Source organism: Protopterus annectens, chromosome 4.part0 (assembly GCF_019279795.1).
Source record: "Protopterus annectens isolate FY-2018-M chromosome 4.part0, PAN1.0, whole genome shotgun sequence".
Lineage (NCBI taxonomy): Eukaryota > Metazoa > Chordata > Ceratodontiformes > Protopteridae > Protopterus > Protopterus annectens.
This window is the reverse complement of record NC_056733.1, coordinates 550,987,055-551,011,123: the sequence shown is the minus strand read 5'-3', so window position 1 is coordinate 551,011,123 and position 24,069 is coordinate 550,987,055. Positions and strand designations below refer to the sequence as shown.

Sequence of the window (24,069 nt, the reverse complement as noted above, 5' to 3'; positions counted from 1 at the left end):
AAAATAATAAATTGCTTTTTCTCCATTCACTCAAGAAAGCACATGAAGTCAGTTGTTAGTCATGTGGAGCAGAAAATGAAATAAATGTAATCTTCTTGAAATAAGGTGACTTTATGTGATACTGGTTACATTGGTAACTTCCAGTAGCGAAATGCTGTTGTATTTTTGCTTTAAGTAAAGCATTCTGATGCTGTCATGCACTACCGAACTAAATCATTTTCCTTCTGAAGAGCTAAGGTAGATTACTTCTTGGTTCCCCTGTAGGATGGCTGCCACAGGGACTAAAGTTTAATTTTCTGAAGTTATAAAGTGTAATTTCATCAGTATTAGATCTTAAATGACAGAATATCATTCAGCCTGCCTGTGTTCTCAAACTGCTGCAATAGCTTACACCTCTGAGAATACACCCATGCTGTGGTCTGAGTTCCTGCCAGTTAGTAACATTTTTTTACTTCTAGTATCTGTAGCCAGTACAAGCTCAGTATGTAAGAATAGCACAGAATATTCCACATCCTTCATTTAAGGTTTTATTTGACACTTAAAGAGTAAATTGCTGTCCTATTTCTGTCAGCAAACTTATATTTTCCTGCTTCATTAAAATCATCTGTCACATTCACATGTTACAGATCAGACGAAATCCACTTCGTAGCAGGGAAACTTTGTGTCTGCTATCACAGCATGCCATTTCATTAAGACATTGTTATCCTGTTGACACATTTTTCAAAGAATTATGTAAGTATTACATTGCAACAGTGTTTAGCTGCTGGGAAATGTTGTATTAAAATGCCTCTTGAAGTCACCTACTGGAAATCTTCAGATATGTGTAGGTATAAGTAGTACATATAAAAATATTCTTAAAATCTATATGCAGACTGAAATGTAGGTGTACTGTTTCGGTAGTGATGCTGTTGTCCATATTTATGTTACATCAATGTGAATTTAATAGAATTATAAATTATGCTCATTAGTGCAGCATTTAAAGTAAGGGACTTAGCTTTTATAAGGCCACAGAGATGTTGCCAGGCAACAAGGTGATTTCCATTTCTGTGCAACAGTTTTTCAGCAATGTCAGAGACATAGCAACTCCAGATTATGCATAGTGGTAGATAAATGTAAGCTTAAAATGGTTTCAAAGTTTATGGAGTGACACAATGATACCACTGTAATGAGGAGTGTTACACTGCACAGACTAAACAATGATTGATTTTTTTTTTCTTTTTTTATGATAGGTTCGACATGCAGTTAGCTCAGGCTTTGGGAGAGTCTTCATTTGAAAAGTCACTCCGGGAAAAGGTTACCCAGGAGAATACCACCATAAGAGGAGAAATGTATAAACTTCAGCTGCAGATGGAGGTGAGGACAGGCTGTCATTAATATTGACAATATTCACAAAACTGCAAAATATCCTTGCAGCTTGTAGCTCAGAAATCCATTTATACCTAATCTACATGCTTAAGGAGTGACGGGGACTGTATTCATACATTGGTAATTTTAAGTGTGAATGCTTTAAGCAAACTTTAAATTGTTCCAGATTCAACACTGCTGTAAGTTAAACATTTCTTCTGAAAACTGTACATGAACTTAAGATTTTAACATGCAAGAAGTTCAAAGCAGGAGTGTAAGGTGGGTGTGATGCTGATTTACCTGTGGTCAGTTTATATGAAGGAATTCTGTATATGTGTATAGGGAGGCAGTTGTAAAACACATGACTCTATTTAACAAAAGCTCAGGTGAAGTCATTCACCTGTATAATAAGAAGAGTAACCCATTCATGCTACTTACTCGTGATATGCTAATGCAGGTAGTCTGCATAAATTATACATTGTATGAGGTGGAGCCACTAGGAAATGGGATCTAGTATCCTGACAAATGGAAACTCATTTATTCAAAAAAGGATCAAGAATAACGTCAAAGCTAAACATGTAAAAATACCTCTAACATTCATGTCTTGCAGGGAGGGCAGGACCCATTCAATATCAGTCCTGTGGGGGTCTTCGGTCACTGTCCCTTTTATTTAAATATACTAAGTATACTGTTAAACAAGTGTGAGGAAAAGAGAAATCCTGTGTATGGATGGAAGCATTAATGATATGCACTGCAGTTGGATACAAGTAATAGGAAATATAGTCAGAGATACGTCATTATGGAAAAGTCAGCTGACTGATTAGTTGTCAGTCAGGTGTAGGATAGTCTCTGCACCATTCATAAGTAATACTATTTATAGTTCAACAAGTTATTCTTAAGTCTACGTGTCTGATTCCATTCCAATCAGTTTATGGAGACCCACATTTAAGACAATGTGGAGCATTCAAGCATGTTTTGGAGAGGACAGTGGAACATCATCAGTTATACTAATCAACAGGAAATGAATAATAAATAAAACATCCATCCTCTTGCTGAATATTGCAGTAATCTTCAATTATCCTGATGAATGCAGTGCTTGTGTATGAAATAATCATAAATAACTGTATGGCATTTTGAATGCTGAGATACTGCCTATTAAATACTCATTTTTGTTGTTTTCTACAGGTGTAAACATCCATGCTCCAAGTTACAACCTTGGATAATGCTACAGTGTTTCTGCAAAGAGACAAGACCCCCCCCATACCCCTACATCCCCTGCTAACTGAATTTTCTCCATATTTTTTAACTCCAAGGCTACACAATATTGGCAGAATAGCATATTTCCCAGCCCTGGTAATGCAGCCATCTTGTAAACTTGCCAGCCATCTGTTTAATTGAACACCTTGCACTGACTAAATAGATTTCTGCTTTACCTACATTCTATGTAATTAGTGGCTGTCCCCTACACACAAAGGCGCACATATAGTATATGTCTACGTATGTATACACAAACACACAGACACACACACACATATATATATATATATATATATATATATATATATATGTGTGTGTGTGTGTGTGTGTGTGTGTGTGTCTGTGTGTGTAATATATACACACACAAGCATACATAGTAATATTTGTCTGTATTATAAGTGACAAAAAGAGTATTTTGGAAACCAACTTTCCTTTTAAATCAAGGTCTATGTATAGGAGATGAACGATAAACAGTATTTCCTGCTAAAAAAGGGAGTTACAGAAAAAAAGAAATATAAACACACAGCCTCATGTGAAGTGTAAGTCTAAACACAAGCATGTTGCAAATTTCATGGACTTTGTTCCATCACCACAGGATCAGTATATTTCTGAGTTATTTATTTATTATTTATTTATATTTGTTTACCAGGCTAGTGCACTGATCTCACTGGACCATTTGCAAGCAGAGAGGAGGCTGCTGATGCCTATTAATTGAAATGGGAATAGCAAGTCTGCCTGTTTCATGCTCTGTGGCACAGCCACTTCTGTACATCACAGTGTGTTTTTCTGTCTCAACAGTAATGTCCTTCTCTGGCTCAGTCACTGGATGTGCAGCCATTTTACCGCATATCCTATACACGAGCAAACAGCACTGGTTTTAACCTTGCTAGACAGAATACAAGCCTGAGACAGCCCATCTGCATTTACATGTTGTCAGCCATGATGATGATGGTGGCTCTTGAAGTTAAGGAGGTGGAGGATCAATGCTCATCTAGCCAGTGTCATATTATGATCTGTCTGTCTATAGAGCTGTTGTAGAGAGGTATGGTCAGTGACAAGTATAAAAATCTCAACCAATAAATAGAATTTTAGGGTGGTCAGGCCCTATTTTATGGCAAAACTTTCTGTTTGAAGGGCCAAATAATGTCTACCATCTTATTATATAACAGATGAGATGTTAATCCACATCTATAATATGAGACGAAACTGAGCCTATGCCTATCTCAGAATTGCTAGGAAAAATCAGGTGCTATATCTATATGTATCTGCATATATCTATATCTATCTGTCTGTATCTACCTGTATATATAATGGATATAAAAAGTTTACAACACCGCTGTTAAAAGGCAGGGTTTTGTGATATAAAAATGAGACCACAATAAATCATTTCAAAACTTTTCCCACCTTTAATGTGACCTATAGCCTGTACAGTTCAATTGAAAAACAAACAAATTTGTTAGGGGGAAAATGTCAAAAAAATTTTAAAAAATGTACAATACGCTGGTTGCATAAGTGTGCACACCTTTAAACTAATGCCTTGTTGTGTGTGCACACCCTTAAACTAATACTTTGTTGAAGCACCTTTTGATTTAATTACAGCATTCATTTTTTTCAGATGTTTTGAAGGGGACCCACACACACACACACACACACACACACACACACACACACACACACACACACACACACACACACACACACACACACACACACTCACAGACATATACATATTGTTCTGAACACATCATTCTTTCAGGCTTATTCTAGTTCAGCCATCCATTTAAACATCAAAGAGTATTACCATTGCCCTCCCAAGTCAATCAAGTGGAAAGGCTCATTGTAATCAAGCCCCTTATCCCATTTTCTACATGACACTGAGGTATCAAGTCTACTTTTACAACCTGCAATTATTCAAAGCCACTCTCCTGTCTTCTTCTTCAACAGTCATGCCTCACTTTTCCTGGTCTTTTCTCATGCAATCCATCCACATTTCTTCTTGCATCTTCCATAGCTCCTTCCTCGCATTATGTTCTGCTTTCCTGCTCATGTGTCCAAACCACTGTACTCAGGTCTTTTTGAACCACTTTGCAATTGTTGCTACTTTGGCTTCTACTCTAATGTCATCATTTCTTCATCTGTTCCGCAGTCTGCATCCTCTCACATAACCACCTCAGGCACTTTACCTCTGTCACCTCCAGCTTTCTCAGCTGCTTTACCTTCACTGCCCATGATTTTGGACTATAAAGTATTGGTAACACCGGCGCTATATTGCACACCTTACTTTTCAACTTTTTTGACATTCTGCTGTCATATACTTATGCCTGACTGCCTGTGCCAGTCAGCTGCAGTCCCTCTGATTCTGCCTTTGACCTCCTCATTCAAACTTCACTAATACTTAACCACCTACCCAGGTACTCAACATTTGTAACATGTGATGTTATTTTCACCTTCTGGCTCAGATTTTCCACTTCCTCTAATTTCCCCATTTGCTGCCATGACAACTGTCTTTATACAGTTTCATCCCATGTGTGGATACTCAGTTGGACTCTTTCTTCATGTCTAGCTTCTTTTCCAATATCTGTCACACTGCAAGCATAGGATCAGTCAAGATACAGCCTAATCTAAATTCATACTCATCTCCCTTCTTGCTTTCTTCTGCTCTGCATATTTAATTATTAATCACCTTCTCCATCACTTTCATGCATTATGGCAGGAGTTTAATACCTCTGTACTTTCTACAATTATGAATGTCCCCTTTATTCATGTGCACAAATATTCAAATGCTTATTTTCCAGTCATCTGGAATAGATCTTTCTCTCCATGTTGCTATGACTAGCCTCAGGAGCCATTTCTACCCTAACTCAATCAACATCTTGATCATATTTGCTGTGACGTTTCTCTGACTTCATTTTCTTTAGTGCTGGTCTAACTTCTTCTAGGGTGGGTTATTCTTCTTCTCTCATCATACATAGTGTCTGGGGCAGTACAGATTCTGCGGGGTTTTCTTCATTCAGAAGCTACTGGAAATATTCCTTCCATCTGTCTTTGATGTCCTGTGGACTGTTGAGCAGGTTGTTGTCAGCATCCCTTATAAATAGTTCCTGATGATAGCCTTCACCTTTCTGTCTTTGCCTTGCAACCTGATAGTGCTTTTTTGTGTCATCTGCTGAGGCACCTTCCTGAAGCTGGTTGAGGCCTTTGATGCCTTGTTCTTTCTTATTATAACTGCTCTCTTAGCCTTTTTGTTAGCCAACCAGTATTCCTTTTTAGCTCAGTCTATATTTTCAATCTCCAACTTTTTCCTGCACGCCTTCATAATTTTGATACATTCCTGAACTTCTGCATTCATCCACAATATTTATGTAATGTATGTACCTAATCTCCATACCTGTCTCAGCCATATACATGGTCTGTAGAGTTCACACATGCTGTTTTGAGAAGTTGACATTCTTCTTCAATTTGACCTATTTCCTTTTCTTCCTGAGGTGCTAGAAATTGGAGTATTTTCTGATTTTTTTTTTAACGTAAAGCTTAGTCTTTTTATGTTCTAGAATAGCAAAACAAATAAAAAAAAAAAGAAAGAAAAAAACACTGACCAGGAGATGTTCTTTATCTCCATAATAATGCACATATGTTTCCAATGCTTTAAGGTCAAGTAAATAAACACCTCAGTTTAGCATCATCTGACAAATGGAATGGAAGAAACCTCTAAGGGAATACTAAAGACCATGCCAGGAAAGATTATTTTGAAAGATGGCAAACACTTGAAATAGTAAATATACCTTCTATTTGCTATTTCAAAAGTGCAGCAAGTCTCAACCACTTATCCAGGTTCATCCATTTTGAATGGTTACTATTATTGTTATTATTATTATTATTATTATTATTATTATTATTATTATGACAGTTCCCCCAGGACTATTACATGTTACCAGGGAAGTATGGAAGGAAGAGGAAACTGCATTTTAAAACTGCATTGGGATACTATACCAGCTTACAAGTGAGGCTGGAAGTAGTGATTATCCTAAGGAAGCATGCATCTCAAGCTACCCAGTAGGGTATGTACAGGGGAAATGCAATGACTTTGGACTTTAAAGAAGGAAAATAAGTGTTTGTTTTTGGTCTTCTTAGCAGAGTATACTTTTTGGCTAAATGGCAGGGCCCATCTGAAATAATTGAAAATAAATGAGATAAACTCTAGAAATATATAAGTAAGAGATGAGTAACAGATGACCAGCACAGCTATACCATATCCACAGTATGAAACCATAGAGGTAACCAGAAAACTCAGTACTTAGTATAACAGCAGATTAGTGAATCTGGTAAGTAGACAGTGGTCTGAAATTCAGACTAAAGACATTGTATCTAAGTATTAGAAATAAAAAATAAAATAATTTCTTTAAAGGAACATGAATGTGTTTTCAGATCTGCCTTACAAAGTAAATTTAATTCAACAGCATACTGAGACTAGACCAGGTGAGAAGGTTAATTTAAACCCATATAGAACACCACAATTATAGGTACAGGTAGCGCCTGCAGATATATAAAGATGGCAAACACTTGAAATAGTAAATATACCTTCTATTTGCTATTTCAAAAGTGCAGCAAGTCTTAACCACTTATCCAGGTTCATCCATTTTGAATTATTATAATTATTATTATTATTATTATGACAGTCCCCCCAGGACTATTACATGTTACCAGAGAAGTATGAAAGGAAGAGGAAACTGCATTTTAAAACTGCATTGGAACACTATACTAGCTTGTTATGACATACTCACTCTGAGGAGAAAAAGATGATGCCTGCTGAAAAAAGTGGAATAGGCATTGTTGACTCATGGGGAAGCCTTGACTGATCCATGGAGGAAATGGCAAAGTCCCGAAAATGGCCCAGTGATTTCTTTCCCTAGGAAAAAAAATCACTGTTACGTGCTTTCTAGCTTTTGACATTTCAGGTAAGTAGGTTTGATTAAGCAGCGTTCGCAATTTAGTGCATTCGCTGACTTAATAGGGATCCTTCAAATCAGATAATCCTAAATAACCTTGTTCTGTTGGAAGGATCAGCTTATCCCATTTGATCCTTGCTCTTCCCCCTTCCAGATAAAGTATTTCAACTCGTTATTAGTTATCATCCTCAACTTCTTCTCTGGTTGATACAAATATGCCTGAACTGTATATAATATTAAAGGGATTAAACATGTTCACTGCTTATATCTAACTGTCCATATCCATAAATATGAACTTCCAGTTTCTCAGTTTTTGTATTATCTTTTGTTTTATCTCTTCCTGCATATCCTTAGCTGCCATAACAGAATCATTTTTAATCTGTACTCTTAAATTCTTTATTTTAGTATATCCCCATAAATATAGGTATTGCTGAACCAATTCATGTGAGGCTATGTAGTTTACAGCTATAGTCTTTATTTTATCTTCATTAATTTTATGTCCTGAAAAGAACTGAAACCATCTCAAAATGTTGCATAACACTGAAATGTCATTTTCTGGTTGTATCTGGTGCAAAATAATATTGTCTGCAAATAAAGCCAACGTTCTAGTTTACCATACCAATTGTATCCTTGAATTTCTGAGTTCTTTATTTTGTTTGCCAATGGCTCCAAATGTAAAGCAAATAACAAAGGGGAAGAGAACATCCCTGCCTGGTTCCTCTGTTTGGATACAACTTGTCAGAGAGGAACTGTGCCATATTAATTCTTGACTCTGATCCCTTATATATTCTCCTAATTAAGTATATTGTTGCATCAGGGAATGCAAATGTTTCCATTGTCCTACTCATAAAATTCCTGCTTCTTCTGTCAAAAGCATTTTCTGCATCAAGGCTCAACAAAAACACTGGTATTTCCTTATATTCTGCTCCCTCTTGATCATCATTGTTCTGTTAATGTTGTCAAATATTTGCCTACCCTCCAGAAAACCACATTGATCCATATCTATTAATTTTGGCATCCCCTTTGCCATTCCTTTAGCTAGCTATTATAGACATAAAGACTTCATAGTCATGGTTTAAAATTGCAATGGGCCTATGCGATGCATGGCCTGATAGGTCCTTACTGTCTTTAAGTATTACAGCAACCACATCTTTCTTGCAGGGTGTTGGTGTTTCCCCTCTTCTTAAAGTACTGTTTAACAAAGTAAAACAAACCCTTCCAGATCTTTATCAATTTCTACCTTTGTAGTTTTCATACTTCCACAAGAATACCATCTATTTCTGGAGATTTTCCTGCAGATTGATTATACGTTACCATTTTTATCTCATCTACTCCTATTGTAACTGTTAATTGTTGAGCCTCATCTACCTTTAACCTTAACATACTTAAGTCTTCCTTAAATATTTCCATTTGTGCTCTTTCTTGATTTCCATAATCCTCTGCATTATACAAATTTATTTATTTATTTATTATTTATTACAGTTGGTGACCAGGGAGGTCCACTGGGCCCAAGAGCTCGTTTTCAGTGGAGGCCCGGGGAGAAAAGCTCCACAGTAAAATGTTACATCCCAATGAAAATACTAATAAAAAATACAAAAATACAAAAACTTAAAATACAAAGAAAAAATCTTTTTTTTTTTTTTTTTTGCAGTGAAAATAGGTGGAAATTCCATAGACATCTAGTAGAAGAATTCAATATTGGGGTCTGTTCATAACATTTCTGAAATACCTCTAATACCGCTACAGGATCACTGTTTACTTTTCTTGTTAAAGTCTCCATAAGTTTTGCCACAACCTTTTCTACTTTCTGTTGCCTAACTCTTTATACTAAAAGTTTTTGTCCTCTGCAATTATTATCAAAATAAAAAAACAGTTGCTTAACAGCAATCTTTCTAAACTCATTCATATTCACCAGATACTTCCTTATTTTCTCATTAGCACTGTGCAGTTGTGTCTCTTCTTGTTCTGTGAGATTCCCCTTATTCTGCAACACTTTAACCTTTGCCTGATCCTCTAAATAATTCCTGTTACTTCTTAATCTTATCTCTTTTTCTTTTATTTCTACCATATCTTAAACTCTACTTTCATTTTATCCCACTGTCTAGCTATAACGTCTGACATTTTTGTCTTCCCTGATAAGTCTTGAATAATTTCCACTGCCCATAACTTAAATTTCTCTCTTTTTTAACAAGTAGGTGGGAAACACCAGTGTGTCATATTTCCTTCATTACCATGCAATTTTACTTAACTTGTTATTGGTACATGATCTGAAATAGTTATTAGATGTGTGCTGAAGCCTTCAATTAAATGCAAAGGTTCCTGTGAAATATAAGTTCTATCTAGTCTAGCCCAGTTGTTGTACCTTGGGAAATGATATATAAATTCTCTTTTAGTTCCTACTACTGAATTCAGGTTTCCATACCAAATATTTTCATAAATGTCTACAGCAAACTACCCTCTTTTTTATATTTTCCCTTATTGGTCACCCAGATACATCCTTACTTTTTCAAATCAAGTTCTTGCCCCCAACTATAAGTAATATTCCCTGCTGAAAGCTGATTATTTCCCCATGAATTTTCTTAAGCTCCATAATAGCAGTTTTAGGTGGACTATGAATACAAGGACATATAATCATCCACTCTTGCCAGTAGCCCCTTGCATCTACAAATCTACCATTTTTATCTTTTTTCTCATCTTATGTCTCTATTGGAGTTGAAGCAGCAATCAGTCTAATTACTCCCCATTTCCATTGTCCCTGAAATTCTGCTGAATCTTCATCCTGAAATCCTTTTTTATCAAACTCGCATGCTGACTTCTTTCCAAATGTGTCTCCTGTAGCATTGCTATTTGCACTCTACGATTTTTAGAATAATTCAATTGTCTTAATTTTTGTCTATACCTAGGAGGCCATTCACATTCCAAAATAATATGGATAATGTAGCCATTATGATAAGAATTTATTTTTGCCCAGCTATTTCCAGCTTTTGTGTTACATACACCCAGTAATGTTTGGCAGATTATTTTATACAATTGTTTCCTGTCATTGTCATTTGAACCCATGTCATATTTTACAAAGTTTTTTTTTCACAAAACCCTCAAATTACTTCTTGTTTTACTGAAAACAAATCACACCCCACACCACCCCCATAGCCTATTAATTTAAAACAAGCACAGAAAACTGTGTGCATCTTCAAATAATGAATTTTAACCATTGTAATAGAAACTATTGTCCCAAATCAACTCTTGTACCCATAAGGCATTATATAACCTAACATTAAAGTTATCCATGCCAAGATGCATGTTACAGCCTGTATTCTTTTCATATCTTTATTTCCCTCCTTAATGTAAAACAAACAACTGGCATGTTTTCAGAAAACATTAACTTTTATCCTTAAGAAAAAATGCAGTACCTATCTTTAAATAAAACTATACTATATAGTGCTATACTATTAAATGCACTGAAGTATTTTAGTACAGGGAAAGCTGATATCACTTATTCACTTCCAGTAATTTCAAACTTACTGTTTTACTAAGCTGATTGCCCTTGTAACTTCTAATTGTATGATTCCCTCAGCAAACAATGCCCAGAACTTTCAAGATGTATTGCCTCTACCTGTAGTCAGTTTATCTCCATGGAAACAGTGAACAGAATGTACAGTTGCCCTCAGCTGCATACTTCTCAACTCACAGTGAACATTTATTTGCTAAAGGAAAATGCTTCATTAAATTCACAGTGTCCCCTTATTTTTAAAGCCCACATAATTACAAAATGCCTTTTTATTGGATTACACCACAGGCATTAATCCAGACATGCAAAAGGAAGAGAAAACATCTCATATAATCAGTGCACTTTTACACTTCATTCCCCAGCTCCAACAGCCAAAGATTACAGCATATTAACCTTAATATGCTTTTGTTCAACCTTTCTTCTTTTTTACAGTGTAATACCTACATTTCTTAAAACTGAAAAGAAAAAAAGAATACTTGTTAACTGTAGCATCTTTATGACATGCGATGATCACAAAAATTTATATCATGTAATGTTTTATAAAAAATTGTTATGAACAAAAACTGTTCTACCTACAGATACACTTTTTTTCCTTCCTTTTTTCCCTTTTAGTGCTCTTTCAGACATTAATGACATGAAGTGGATTATATTCCTTTATCCCCACCAAACATATTTAACAAAGTCCACAAAAGTCCAGTCATTCCAGCCATACTTCACAAATGTGATTGATGCTTTTTAGTGTCACATTTGTTCACTAATTTCAATGTTACTGGCCTTCTTCCTGTTCTGGTCTATCTCCCAATCCCAAGCTTCAGTTCAATTCCAGCGTACTCCCAATTCTTTAGTCAACTCCTGTGCTTATTTCGGTCTGTCAAGCATTTTCCTTGGAAAGTGTTTCACTGGCAAATTCTCTCAATGGGCTTTAATATTAAAAGAACAAGAAGCAGAGTTATCTTCTGTTTGATAGCTCACTTTTTGTTCAATAGATATTTATATTTTCTCCTTAGAGTGTTCTGCATCAAAAACTGGATTATCCTCCAGGAAGAAATATTCTGAAGACAGCAGAATAGAATCTCACACATATCTCTCAACATTCACTGATTGTTGGGATACATTTGCTTATCTTCTGCCTGGTGTACAGTGGATAATTATTTTCCACAAACAATCTATGCACCCAGTTTTTAATACTTGGCCCTTCTTCCACAGTTTTATCAGGATCAACTCTTTCTGTTGGTATGACTGCATCTTCGCTAACACAGGTCTTTGCTGCTTTCTTACAGCCAAGTTTGGAGAATACACACAATGTGCCCTTTCAATTAACAAAGTCTGCTGTGGAATACCAGTCCAGTTGCTTATTTGTGCTTTCATAAAATTAATACTATTCTGTTCTTTACAGTTTCTCTGTCTCAGCAGAAAATCTCAGGTTTCCTCCGTTTGCTCTCTCCTCAAATTCTACTATGTTTTGAAATAGCTTTTCTTGAGCAGTGTCATACTCAGCCAGCCTTTTCTTAATTTTGACCACTGATTTTATCAGTTCATCTGAATAGCTGTTTATAGCTTCTTCCATTTCTTCCAGCATTTTCTTATTTTAGTTGATATACTCCTTCAGTGTTTCATATATTTTAATTAGCTCTACACATATTTGATTTAATTTTTCCTCTAAATTACTGGAAGCCATCTCTTGTACTAAAGCTGAAACTTGAACTGCTTTTTTGAACACCTGTAGGATTCTTCCTAGTGCTTTCTTCCCAGTGTTTTCTCTTCACTTTTTCTAGTTGATTTTCTATCAGACTATCTTAATTTCTTTTTGCTGGCATCCAGGAAGTATAGTTACTAGCCAGTAACTGAATTTTACTAAAACTGTCAGAGTTCTCAGTCCATATCTCTTAGTTTCTTTTTTTTATACTGGTGTGAGCTGAAGTTAAGCTGTTGATCAGTGTGTCACCATCTTGGAAGTCCATGTCTATGGATATTTTTGACATATATTATAGTTATCTATATATTAAAGTCATTGTGCTCTCCTGTTTGATCAATGAGTGATACTGGTAATACTAAAGGTGCAATCTGTTTAGTGTACATTTTTCAAAATATGCCTATAGATCCCTTTGATATATATTATGTTGAACTAAATATTCCTTATTTTATCATTCCCTTACAAAAGTCATAAACATGCTTTGTCTGATAGCTATTCCAATGATGTTAGTGTGAATTTGACTTATCCATTCTGTTAAGAATTTCTAGTTGTATAACCATGGCTTATCCTACCACAGAAGATTGCAATATTTATTTCATGAAAATGTTTAATTTATTTTATTAAATGATACATTTTATAAGATATACTTGTCAAGTTATTAAAATGTTAACTTTTTCTCAAAAATACCTAATTTTCTTGTATTTAATCTATCAATATTTGATATCACAGACATGCATCCTTTTTTTTCAAAGAATAGCTCAACTATTCCATTCATTTTCTTAGACTAAAACATGAGAAGATAAACATTTGTTCATTTCATAGGAACAGCTATGCAGTTCTACATGTTTTTGTAATTAAAACTGAGATGATGTTAAAATCTAAAGACTGGATAAATAAAGAATATTGGTTGTTACCACACTCTTCCTCTCTAGTAATCATGTTACCACACTGTAATGGGGACATTAAATTATTTCAGCTACAATATTCTAGTTTTGGGAAACATTTAATAGAATGTTAACTGATTTATTTACTGTTAAAATGTCGGGGTATATTCTATTCTTTATATTTTTCCAGAGGATATGGCTACTCAAATTTAGAATCCTGTGATAAAGAGGAAATGTGTGAAAACAAAAACCAGAAGACAAAATTGCCCTGTACTTGTGAACGCCAAGAGAATTCTTGTATAGTCCACACTTGTAAATTCTCCACACTCAAATGGCTGCTGTAGGCGAAGTCCAGGATGAAATCAGTAGTGTTAGATGCTAAATAAATGTCCACAAAGAGGTCGTATGCGACAAAATATCCATATGAATCAAGCAGTAAAGAAGATATCTCCAAAAGCTTTATTGAACCAATACTGTGAAGTGCTTTTCGTCCCACTAATAGTGGGACTTCTTCAGACAAACAGATTCTAACAAAAACCAAGGTTTAAATACTAATTTTGGTGCCAAAAAGGTGCCGTTGCTAGGTTACAATTCTGTGCTTCAATTAGTTAAAGGTATAGTGTCCTAACAACTAGTGAAATGAGTCTATGAATTAATTTAAAACAAAATCAACAAAACCTCAGAACCATTAAAAAGATTAAAAGCATCGCTAAGATGTCATTATTACAGTATCTAAATATATACTAAATATGAAGCAAATATAAAAATATGTAAAATATGTATGGTAATACAAATCACATCTATATGTTACTACATGTTTCAGTCAAGGAATGAGCAGTGAAAAGCAAAAACCAGTATGTACAAAAGTTACTCAACTTGAGCACTGAATACATATATAAGTAAATCACATCAAAGAATCGAGTGGTTGTAAAAAAGAAAGAACGTTATTGTGGGAAATTGCTATTCAAAGATGGTACAAAGTCACATTAGAACTACAATAGACTGATCAAAATCCCACCTAAAACACATACCTAACTACAAAGTCTAACAAAGGTCATAAATATATGTTCAGGATATACAGTGGCACCTGAACAAAGAACTGTTAAATAGTGCAATTAATGTAGTCAGGTCATGTAGAAAAGATGTGTATTGTAATTGTAAAAGAAATATGGTAAAAGTATATATACTGACATGTAAACAATAGATTTAAAATCAAACAGCAACTAGTAAACCTATATAAAGGTAAAATGCAAGGTTACTTAGGACAAATTACTCCATAAGTGCACAGTAATGAACAGAAATTCACTCCGAAAACAAAGCAAGCAAACCCCCCCCTACAAGGGTATATGACATGACAGTAGTATGTATCAATGTCGTAGGCTTCTCAATTTCAGTAACGGATATAATGTAATAGTCTCATTAAGGCCTGGGTGGGCATTGGCATGGCACCTAATCTGCCAAAAAATTTCTAGTATTTCCAACAGGACTTCAAAGGGTCCTTCACGGCTATCAGGTGAGATGGTATCAATTGCTTTAAAATTGAAATTATGGCTAGGGTTGTCAATAATATGTTTGGCAAGTGCGTTCTCTGTTTTCTTTTTCTTGATTGCGTATAGATGTTCGTAGACCTGTTCTCGTAATTTCCTATCAGTTTTTCCTAAATAAAATGAAGGACAAGCCTGGCACTGTGCCAAATAAATTACTTTTGTTGACAAGCAGTTGAATTTATATTTGAGGTCATATGTAATATTCCTTACTGTGAATGTCTGCCCTGTGATCATATGTGCACAATAATTGCACATATTGCACTGGTACATACCCACTCTCTGTGTTCCTAGTGACACATTGTTTTGTAATATCTGTTTCAAGTTTCTCCCTTTTTTCCAGACAATCTTTGGCTTAGGTGGTAATTTTTTACTCAAAACGCCATCGTTAGATATGATGTTCCAATTTTTATTAATGATGAGAGAAATAAAGTTACTGTCTAAGCTATAGGGAGTAATAAAAGAAACATTAATATACATGGGTTCACTGGTACTTACAGGAACGGGTACTTGATTCAAGGCATTAAGAATCGGCATATAGGTACCTGCCTCTCTTTTTAATCCAACCTCAGACATAACTTCATCAATAAGGTGTTTAGGATAACCTCTCATGGTTAACATAGAACACAAAAGTCTACATTCACCATGAAAGTCATCGTTCCTTGATACCATTCGGGCCGCCCGTACAAATTGACCTTTTACAACAGACTTTTTCTGATAAAAGGGATGTTAGCTTGAATAGTGTAGTAAAGTATTAGAATAGGTATCTTTCCTGTGAATGTTAGCATGGTAAACTTTGTTTTTAAGGTCCTTCCTTAAATCTACATCTAAATAACTAATCCTGTGTCTATTGAAGTTGGATGTAAAAGTTAGAAAGTTAGAACTAGAATTAAAGAATTATACTAATTCATGTGCTGTATCTTCATTCCCTTCGATTAGAATAAAGATATCATCTAAACAGTGTGTATATTACCTGATCTTATTCGTAAGGTCATGATTTCTACTTGTTATATCCTGTTCCCAATAGGCCATGACTAGATTGGCGAAACTAGTGCCGCAAGGTGAACCCATGGCCACCCCTATTTTTTGTAAATAAATATTGTTATTGAAGGTAAAAAAATTATAGGATAACACTAAATCAAGCATTTGTTCAACTAATTCTACCTCAAGTGTAGGTGCTTGATGCTTTCTCAACATATAACTAACATATTCAATACCTTCTGTGTGTGGTATACATGTATATAAATCTTTAACGTCGACTGTTAAGAAATTAAATGAATCATTATACTCAATGTTATTGATATTATACAAAAAAGACCACGAATCCTTACATATGTTTTTTTTCTTTCAGTACATATTTTTGCAAAATTGAATCAATAATTTTAGCACATGGATACATCATACTATTACGTCCATCTACTAGTGGTCGCATGGGGGGGTTAATTAGAGACTTGTGAATCTTGGGGATACCGAAAAGAATAGGAATCTTGGGTGCAAGCATATTTAAATAATTAAATGTAGTCAAGTCAATCCTTCCCTCTATAAAGAAGTCGTTAAATGTAGATTTTATAATTTTATACGCTTGATACATTTTGTTCTTGGAAGATAATTGATAAGCAGTATTGTCAAGGAGAGATTCCATTTTCTCAATATATTGTGATTGTGTCATTATAACCAAACCACCACCCTTGTCAGGTTGAATAAACTGAATAGCAGTATTTTTTAATAATGTAAGAGACAATCTGTCCTCTTTGGAAATATTAGGTCATACATTAAACTGTTTGTTTAAATAAAGCATATTCCTAAAGTTGTTTTCGCACATTAATTCAAAGGCTGCCAAAACTGGATGTGTTGGTGGAATAAATGTACTTGCTATATGAAACTTGTTATCACCTGGATTTGTATTACTAAAATACATGCACAAATTTAATTTCCTCAAAAACAACTTAAAATCAACAATAGTTGTGACTAAATTAGCCCGACTAGTAGGAACAAATGAATGACCTTGGGCTAATAGTTCAATAATATTTGGTGTAACATAAACTGAAGAAAAATTGAAAATTTTAAAGTCTTTAGATGAATTGTATAAAATAGTCAAATGGTTTGAAGTATCCAGACTTACCTCCCCCTCCTCCCACAGTTGTTGGTGTTGTTCCTGTTCCTATAGTTGGGGCTGTAATAAGTGGTTTTCCATAAATTGTAATGAGAGGCTCCTGTCTGAAAATTTGAGGAGCGCTTTGGGGTCCCGACATGGGATACCTGTTCAGCACTGTTGTTATCATTCTCTTGGTAAAAAGATCGGTTGTTATTGTTACTGAATCCATTTTCTTCATTAATATTATTTCTTTCTTCATTCTGGCCTATGATGTTACTTTGAAGAGTAGCCATAGAAGTAAAATTAGCGTTGTTCTGGGAGGGGGGAGGTTTAGGGTATGCTAACCCATTACTGTATGCTATTCTGTCCTTTTTCAGTTTCTTGCATTTTCCTTCCTTAATTTTATCAATATATTGGTCTATGCTAAAGAAAATCCTGTCATAATCATATTGGTAACGAATAAAATATGAGTGCTGTTGGATTGTCTCATTTAAGCTGGTAGCTATCTGCATAATTTCTGTAGCTTGCAGTTCATAATGTTTGCATATCATTTCTAAAAGCTCACAGCCATGTCTATTAAAAAGTTGAACTAAGTCTTTGTGGAATGGTGAACCATCCACTAGGCCAGTAAGGTATTGCCAAGAACGCAACCCGTTTGGCACTATACCTTCACTTAAGCACTCACGAAAATAGGCAATCTCAGTTTTCAACTTTTTATATTTTATCAAATGATGGTCAAGTTGCTTTAATAAAGTAGAAATGTCTGTTGGATCCTCGGCCAATTGCTTCCTGGTTACACTTGTAGTTGGTAATTGAAATGTTAGTGGTTCGGATAACCATTCGGTTAAAGAGGGTGCCCCAATAAGCCCTTTGGATCGTTGATTATTGCTGTTTGACATATTACCCCTTAGGTCGTTGTTATTAACTTGGGTTGGTAGTACAGATGCATTGCAATTGGATTCATTTCTATTGGGTACAGTTGAAGTACAAACCTCTTTGTTAGTGTTAGCACTGTTGTTACAGCTCTGTGTTTGGTTGTTACACAGATTTTCTACTTTTTTGGTTAAAGCTTCAACTTATTTCAAAAGTGCTTTGACCAAAGGTACTAAGAGTGTGTTCTGTTGATTGTTAAGATCAATATCAGGACTGGGTGATATGTCTTCGCCATGACAAACCGGCAAATGCAAAAAGAAACAAACAAGTTTGTATTACCATATATATTTTACATATTTTTATATTTGCTTCATATTTAGTATATATTTAGATACTGTAATAATGACATCTTAGCGATGCTTTTAATCTTTTTAATGGTTCTGAAGTTTTGTTGATTTTGTTTTAAATTCATTCATAGACCCATTTCACTAGTTGTTAGGACACTATACCTTTAACTAATTGAAGCACAGAATTGTAACCTAGCAACTGCACCTTTTTGGTGCCAAAATTAGTATTTAAACCTTGGTTTTTGTTAGAATCTGTTTGTCTGAAGAAGTCCCACTATTAGTGGGCCGAAAAGCGCTTCACAGTATTGGTTCAATAAAGCTTTTGGAGATATTTTCTTTACTACTTGATTCATATGGATATTTTGTCGCATACGACCTCTTTGTGGACATTTATTTAGCATCTAACACTACTGATTTCATCCTGGACTTTGTCTACAGCAGCCATTTGAGTGTGGAGAATTTACGAGTGTGGACTATACAAGAATTCTCTTGGCATTCACAAGTACAGGGTAATTTTGTCTTCTGGTTTTTGTTTTCACTTGTTTGTTTCTTTTTGCGTTTGATAAAGAGGAAATGTCACAACCCCTCTTATTCCTCAAAGGTTAAGTAGTGTAGAGAATGTTAGTACCATGAAAGTGCACAAGGATACATCATTTGTAACCTGAAGCTGAAATATTTGAACAAACAATTTTTATATTACTTATTTGTTAAGATTTTAGGTTAACATGGATTTGCAAGAATCCATTTAATACATACTCCTATATTTCTGTGCAATAATCTGTTTCAAGATTCTATGAAAAATTGCATAATGATTCAGAAACTGTCTTGTCTGAAACTATTTTCTTATTTTTCTCTTTTAAAAGGAAAAAGACTCCAGTGCCATAACCTTAAATCAGAAGTTAAAAGAGCTGGAAGCCCAAGTAAAAGATCTCTCCTCATCAGGATCCATGGACCAGAACTATATTCCAATGTTAAAGAAGCAGTTACGTGAGCTAGAGACCACTGTGGAGCAGCAAAATAAAGAATTAAATGAACAAGAAGGAACAATTCAGCAACTTGAGCAGGTGTGACATCCTTACCAGTTCTACAGTACTTGTTCAGCTTGCATAATAATTCCATTTCATGTTCCTTAAATTATATATTTCAATAGAAGTTTTCAGACAACCTTGTCATAATTTTGATACGTGCACTGGAGAGTAATATAAATTCAGATGTTTCTTGTTAGAAACATAATCCATTGTGTTAAATTAAAAAGGCTGTAGACACTGTCTGCCTAAATTAATAATACAGTAAGGATAAATGTGGTTTTATTGAATACAGTAAGTATAAATGTTGTTTTATTGAGAGCATGCACTGTTTCAAAACTCCATTTATCCATTTTGTATTTTATTTATTTATTTATTTATCTATCTGTTTGTTTAACATTTGTGGACTGGGTGAGTCCCACTAGGCTAGTGACCTTTTTTAAAGGTAGACCCAAGGTGGTATTTATTCTACTAGGGGAAATTTGGGCAGTGCATCAGGTAACTTTCCCTACTCTAAATTGTTGTGAGTGGGAACCATTTTGGAAGAGCACTTCCTGTTTCTGTTCCAGGCACAAAGGCAGGCTGGAGAAACAGGGAGGCAAATGGAGAGAGAAGGAGATGATGGAGTAGTGAAATAAATGAAGGAGAAATCAAATAACAAGACCAAAGATGTGTGCAGGATTCTGAGGAAGTATTTCAAAGAAACCTGTTTGATGGAGATGAGCCAGGAAATGATAAATGTATAATTACAACCCTCCAGTTGTGTGGCTTTCAGGATGATTTACTGAAAGAAAAGGTGATGCAGAGTGAACTAGAAAATTAAGATGTTTCCTGGGGGAACATTATGGAGATAATTCCATAGGAGGATGCAGAGACAATCTTGAAGAATAGTAGAGAGATGGAAAAGAAAACAAATGCAGAGAAAGTAAAAGAAGGCAAAAGTGGAGTGGCAGAAAAGAAGGCAGAAGAAAATGAAAAACAGAAATATGTGGTAAGGATTCAAGGCAAAAAAGACAAAGAAAGGGACAGGTAGGAAGTGTGGGACAATTTCATAGTTCCTTTGGGTGTAAAAGTACATGAGGTAAGACCATTTATTTGTATTAGCAAAGAGATATTTTGTGTCATAATATTTGAGATTGCTTTCTCAATGGAAAATGTTCTTAGGAGAATATGAAAAACAGAAAGACTATAACCCATGTAGCCTTTATATGATAAAAGCATTTAACAGGGAAACAAAAAAGGAGATACATGTACAATTTCATTCAGAGGTAGAAAGAAAGACTTTGAAAGGAAATTTGAAAGCTTTATGTAAAGAAATACTGGACACTGCAAAGGTTTATGACAAAAGGGGCATATGGACTTGTGCTTGTGATTGTAATATTATGTTAAAAATAGAAGGAAAAAAATGGTGCATATACCAAGCATGACAAATATGGAGGGGATTAGTAGCATTGTAAAATATTGGGGACAACCCAAAACGTGTTTTTTTTTTTTTTGTTTGTTTTTTGTTTTTGTGGAAAAGAACATTTGATAAGTAACTGTGACAAAAGAAAATGCTATATTTGTAAGGAAATAGGACATGATGCAAAAAAAATGAAATTAAATGTTACAAATGTAACAAAATTGAACATTTATGGATGGATTGCAAAAATGAAAATAAGAGTAAGAGAAAATAAAAAAGAAATAGAAGAAAATGAAAAAAAATAGAAGTAGTAGAAACAGACAAAAAATCAGATGACAAAAAATAATAAAAAATGTGTAAAAAAGTGATCAAAATGACATTAACAGAGAGGTAGAAGGGAAAAAGAATTCTATGGGTAAAAGGGTAAAAGACAGAAAAAGAAAATTTAAAGGGATATGCTCAAAAGAAAAAGGGATGTCCAATGAACTGACAACTTTTTGCATTATTTATGAATGTGATAGCATGTGAAATAAATTACAAAATGAATGAGGTGGGGTATATAATACCGAAAGGGTTAACAATTCCAGTTCTGTTAATATATGCAAATGACATTATTATAATTGCAAAAAACAAAGTGTGGATAAAAGAAGTAATAATTTACATAAATGAGTACCCAGAGATGATAGGGATGGCTTTAAATAATGAGAAAAGTAAAGATTTAGAAGATGTAGAATTGATTGGGGGTATATATTTTATAATGAATGAAAATTCCATGTCAGGTATAAAATTTGGAAACACAGATGTAAACAGAATTCAATGGGGAAAAAACAATAGAAGAAATAAAGCAAACATATATTTTCTGAAAAAGATAAATTATCATTCAGTAAAAAGGCTTATTTGATAAATTCAGTACTGATGTGAAAAATAGCATACTTAGCAAGTGTATTCATGTTGCCAACAGAATTGAAAAGGAATTAAAAGTATTACAGATAATTACTGTTTTCATTTATATGAGGATCTCAATTAAACCCTGTAAAAAGAGGAGATTTGTGTGTAAATTAAGAAGAAAGAGATTTAGGGTTAATTAACCCAGTGGTATATACTGCTTTACTAAATTTGTACAAAGTCTTAACGTGGTTAAATGAAAAAGATGAGAGATTAGTCGTAAAACTGTATAAATATAAATATGATACATTTTGGTGTATGGTAAAAAAGAGTAAAAGAGAAAAAGAGTGTATAAATGAAATAAAATGATGCAAAAAAAATATTTTTGTGGAAAATAAAAATTGATGATATAGAAAAAGAAAATAATGGTATAAGAATGTAATGATGAAACATTACTAAGTAAAACCATAAGAAAATCTAACAGATGAAAAAAATAAAGCTATAAAAATAAGAAGCAAATGGTGTAATCAGAAAGTAGAATGTGAAGATTTTTTTTTTTTGAGAAGACAGGTAATAGATAAATTTCCAGTAAAAGCAAATATGTCATGTAAAAAGAAAAGTGACAGACTATTTTAACATTGTCAAGAAGTAACTACGGAACATGAGTTTATGAAATGTAAAAAGAGTAAAAAAATTATAGGGAAAACTATGTAAAAAAATATTTATTTGAAGATATAAAAGAAGTATATAAAATAAACGGGTCTACTACGGTTGATTGAAAACTCACTTGACTGAAAATGAAATTACTAGGACCCCTTCACTGAAAGCTCACTTCACTGAAAACTGATTTCTTTGAAACTCATTTCATTGAAAGTCATAAGTGGCCTTTTCCCCACTGTAGTACAACCCTGCAGTTAGTATATAAAGTAAGGGGTGGGGGGGTGAGAGGTATAGCCCCCCCACATATTATAAACATTTTAAACTACACACAGTGATACTTACAAGTGCAATAAATAACTGTTTCCAAAAGAGAAGGCACTTAACAGGGAATTGCCCCCTCCCCAATGTTGTGCGACCCTGGAGTTGATATATATAGTTGGGGGGTGTGGGGGCACAGCCCCCACAATAGGGAGTGTTGGGGGCGAATGTGTAGTTTTTGTTGAATTTGTCATGTTTTAAACAAAAAGTGTGTCCCCCATACCCCCCTAACTATATATATCAACTCCAGTGTTGCACAACATTGGGGAGGGGGCCAAATCCCCAGGTTTTTGCCACGAATACTGGTTGTCAACCAAATGAGCTTTCGACCAAATGAATGTCGATCAAATGGTCTGTCGATCTTCTAAGGTAGACCCATATATATATATATATATATATATATATATATATATATATATATATATATATATATATAGATAGATATAGATAGATATAGATATATATATATATATATATATATATATATATATATATTATACACACACACACACACACACACACACACACACACACACACACACACACACACACACACACACACACACACACACACACACACACACACACACACACACACAAATATGTAAATATTTTGTAAATAAGAGTTAGTTTTTTATACAAATAAAGTACCCTTATGCTTTTCAGTAGGTGTTGTGGTATCTTTTATATCCACATGAGCTACTACCAACTCAGGTAGATGGAGTATAAGTTTAAAGTCTCACCTGAAGAATGACATATTCATGCGGCACCCCGCTCCACCATGCTGCACTGCACTGTCAGCAATCCATTCACCTGTATTGGGAATAGAACCCACAGCCTTTTAGTATTACAGTATCAAAGATGAGTACGCTATTTCTTTCTCAACTGATTTCTAAATGTGCACAGAAATGGCAGCAAGCTGATGAAAGCAGGCCAGATTTTTGCATCCCCAGCTAAAGTCCTTAGTTCATATTTTGGTATCCACAGATATCCTCACATAAGATGAACAGTATAATCTCTCCATCATGTCTACCCTAAGGCATATTGTGAACTGTCTGTTGCACCTATTCAAAAGGAGTTTAGTGGTCATCCATAGTGTGTGCAAACTATCTCAGCTGGCTACTCTCACACACTGGAAGAGCATAGTTTTCCTCCTAGATCTGTCTGGCTTGCCAAGCAATTAAGTAATTCCTGGCTAGTATGCTAAGTGGTCATGCAAAAGAATAGTTTGCTCCACTTCTGTCCACAATATCATCCATCTATCCAGTACCCACATTTTGTGACTATG

General features: G+C 34.5%; 1 protein-coding gene across 3 annotated transcripts in view; it reads left to right on the top strand.

Moving 5' to 3' along the window:
• Positions 1-24,069, top strand: part of MYO18B (myosin XVIIIB) — a 2,352,406-nt gene that overhangs the window by 1,385,117 nt on the left and 943,220 nt on the right. For all 3 annotated transcript variants that reach the window (XM_044068483.1, XM_044068482.1, XM_044068484.1), the window contains 2 exons: positions 1,230-1,353; positions 19,355-19,555. In XM_044068483.1, coding sequence (XP_043924418.1) covers positions 1,230-1,353; positions 19,355-19,555 — 325 coding nt within the window. The remainder of the gene's footprint in view (positions 1-1,229; positions 1,354-19,354; positions 19,556-24,069) is intronic.